At 34.3% G+C, this 2,041-nt stretch overlaps 1 protein-coding gene across 1 annotated transcript in view; it reads left to right on the top strand.

The window, feature by feature from the left end:
• The window catches only part of LOC109849967 (translation initiation factor eIF-2B subunit alpha-like), a 5,197-nt gene extending 4,192 nt beyond the window's left edge, over positions 1-1,005 (top strand). The window contains 1 exon segment of the mRNA XM_020419864.1: positions 546-1,005. Coding sequence (XP_020275453.1) covers positions 546-752 — 207 coding nt within the window. The 3' untranslated portion in view covers positions 753-1,005.

Here is a 2,041-nt window from a genome sequence, read left to right as displayed (position 1 = left end):
CCTTTACAAAATTTTCTCTAATCTAATAGCTTGCGTCACATGAAAAAGTTGCTGCTATGATGCCTATGATTTGCTGTCAAATGAAAAAAAAATTCCAGCCTTCTAAATGTAAAATTTATCAATTCATCGCAAGCTCTGAACATTTAAAAGTTTATAAAAAGAATGAATTGCTTTTTGACATTGATATGGCTGTATATATTTGTTTCCGCTTTCTAGCGTGATTGTTTGATGTTCTTATCTGAAAGCATGGTATTCTGGAGCACAAGAAAAATATAGTGTCACTGTACAAGCATGATCTTGTGCGCTTTTAAAATTTCCAATTCTTCGCAAACCATCACCTATGTTAAGTATTTTTTTTCCCCTTTGGGAAACCTGATAAATATGCTCAATCATTATCAAAGGCAAGCGTTTTACTTTGGTGAGTCACATTTAAGCTAAGCTGCAAGAATTATATCATTATTACTACATTAGGTTCACTAATTGGATCTTTCCTTGTATTAAAACATGGTGAACGTATGTTGATGTTATTTGTTCCTTTGTTTCAGTTTGCTCGGTTGTATCCTTTAGATCAGAAAGATCTAGCGCCTGCTCTTCGCCCCATTGACCTTGGAGTCCCTATTCCTTCAGGAGTCGAGGTAGAAACATCAGCGAGAGACTACACTCCACCTCAATACCTCACTCTTCTGTTCACCGATCTTGGTGTTCTTACTCCTTCAGTTGTAAGCGATGAGCTCATTCAATTGTATCTATAGGAAAACTCCCTCAAAATTTCTCAGTTCAAATTTAGAAGGGAATATTATTTCCATTTTTGGTCTGATCATGTACGGAAAATCTGTAGATTTTAAACCTAGAGGTGAATCGTATGGGATTTTCTTATTGCTGTTCGAAAATGAAGACAACACTAACAAACAGAAGTTTGTGTAGAAGGATAGATTTTGTTTTTTTAAGTCTGCCTTCTGAAGTATTTTGGGGTTGTTATTTTATTTGGATGACTGTTGACAGTTTCATGCTATTAAGCTGTGTTTAGGTTTTTTACTTTTGTGCTAATTTACCGCTCAAAGTATATGGTATGTAACCTTGAATTCCCAATTACAGGAGACCAAGCTGTAGGCAACTCAAGGAGTACCAGGGCGTAGGTCTTGTGGTTTTTAACTTGCAAAAAAAAAAAAAATCTGGCTTAGTGGGATTTTTGTCTACAAATCAGCAATATGGTTTTATGATTATTACTGATGCTTCTGAATTTAACAGGGAGAAAAACTAATTATTCGACAATGCTTTATGGTATTATTTTAGTTGGATCGCATATTTTTCAGCCTTATTTTGGTCAATGTATGTTTAGTTTATCCCGATTTTTTGTTTAACTGATAGGTTTGGGCAGATCCGCAGTGAAGGATTCATATGTTAATAAGAATTATGTAAAATTACATTTGATATTATTGAGAACTTGCGACTCGGCCCCTATAATTAAAAAAATATTTGCATCCCGTTTGAGTTTTAGCGTGTTTAAGTTGGAAAATTAGCCTATTTGTAAAGATATTGTTTTACAATATTATATTTTAATTTTTGGGTAAATAGGTACTTGTTGTCTACTCTTCCAAGGAAAGTTTTTCAGATCCGTCACTGTTTATAAGTATGTTATAATGTGTTAGGTATTATCAACAACACATTAAATTGTATGGTATATACGGATATAACCTTTTTTCGGTTTGGTGAGGGAGCTTCCCCACAATTCTTCAAGGCTATGGATATCAAACGCAGGACGTGGCTGAGGGGCATCCCCGAACACACGGCCTCGAATATTCCACGAAATTAAATTCGTGCGGGTGTTCCATATGATAAAATGACTCACTGTTTAACATCTCAACTCAATCAATTTGCCTATTTTCTTCTTCATACTATGTCTATTTGCCCAATTTGGTCCTTTTCTAAAGCAACAGTTAGATGCTTAACAAATGATGACGTGAAATATCATATCTCAGGGGTTTTGCTAAAATTTATAAAGAAACTTTAAAATTTTGAAAATTTACAAAAGCCAATCTAA

Source organism: Asparagus officinalis, chromosome 7 (genome assembly GCF_001876935.1).
Source record: "Asparagus officinalis chromosome 7, Aspof.V1, whole genome shotgun sequence".
NCBI lineage: Eukaryota > Viridiplantae > Streptophyta > Magnoliopsida > Asparagales > Asparagaceae > Asparagus > Asparagus officinalis.
This window is presented reverse-complemented; position numbering and strand designations above follow the sequence as displayed.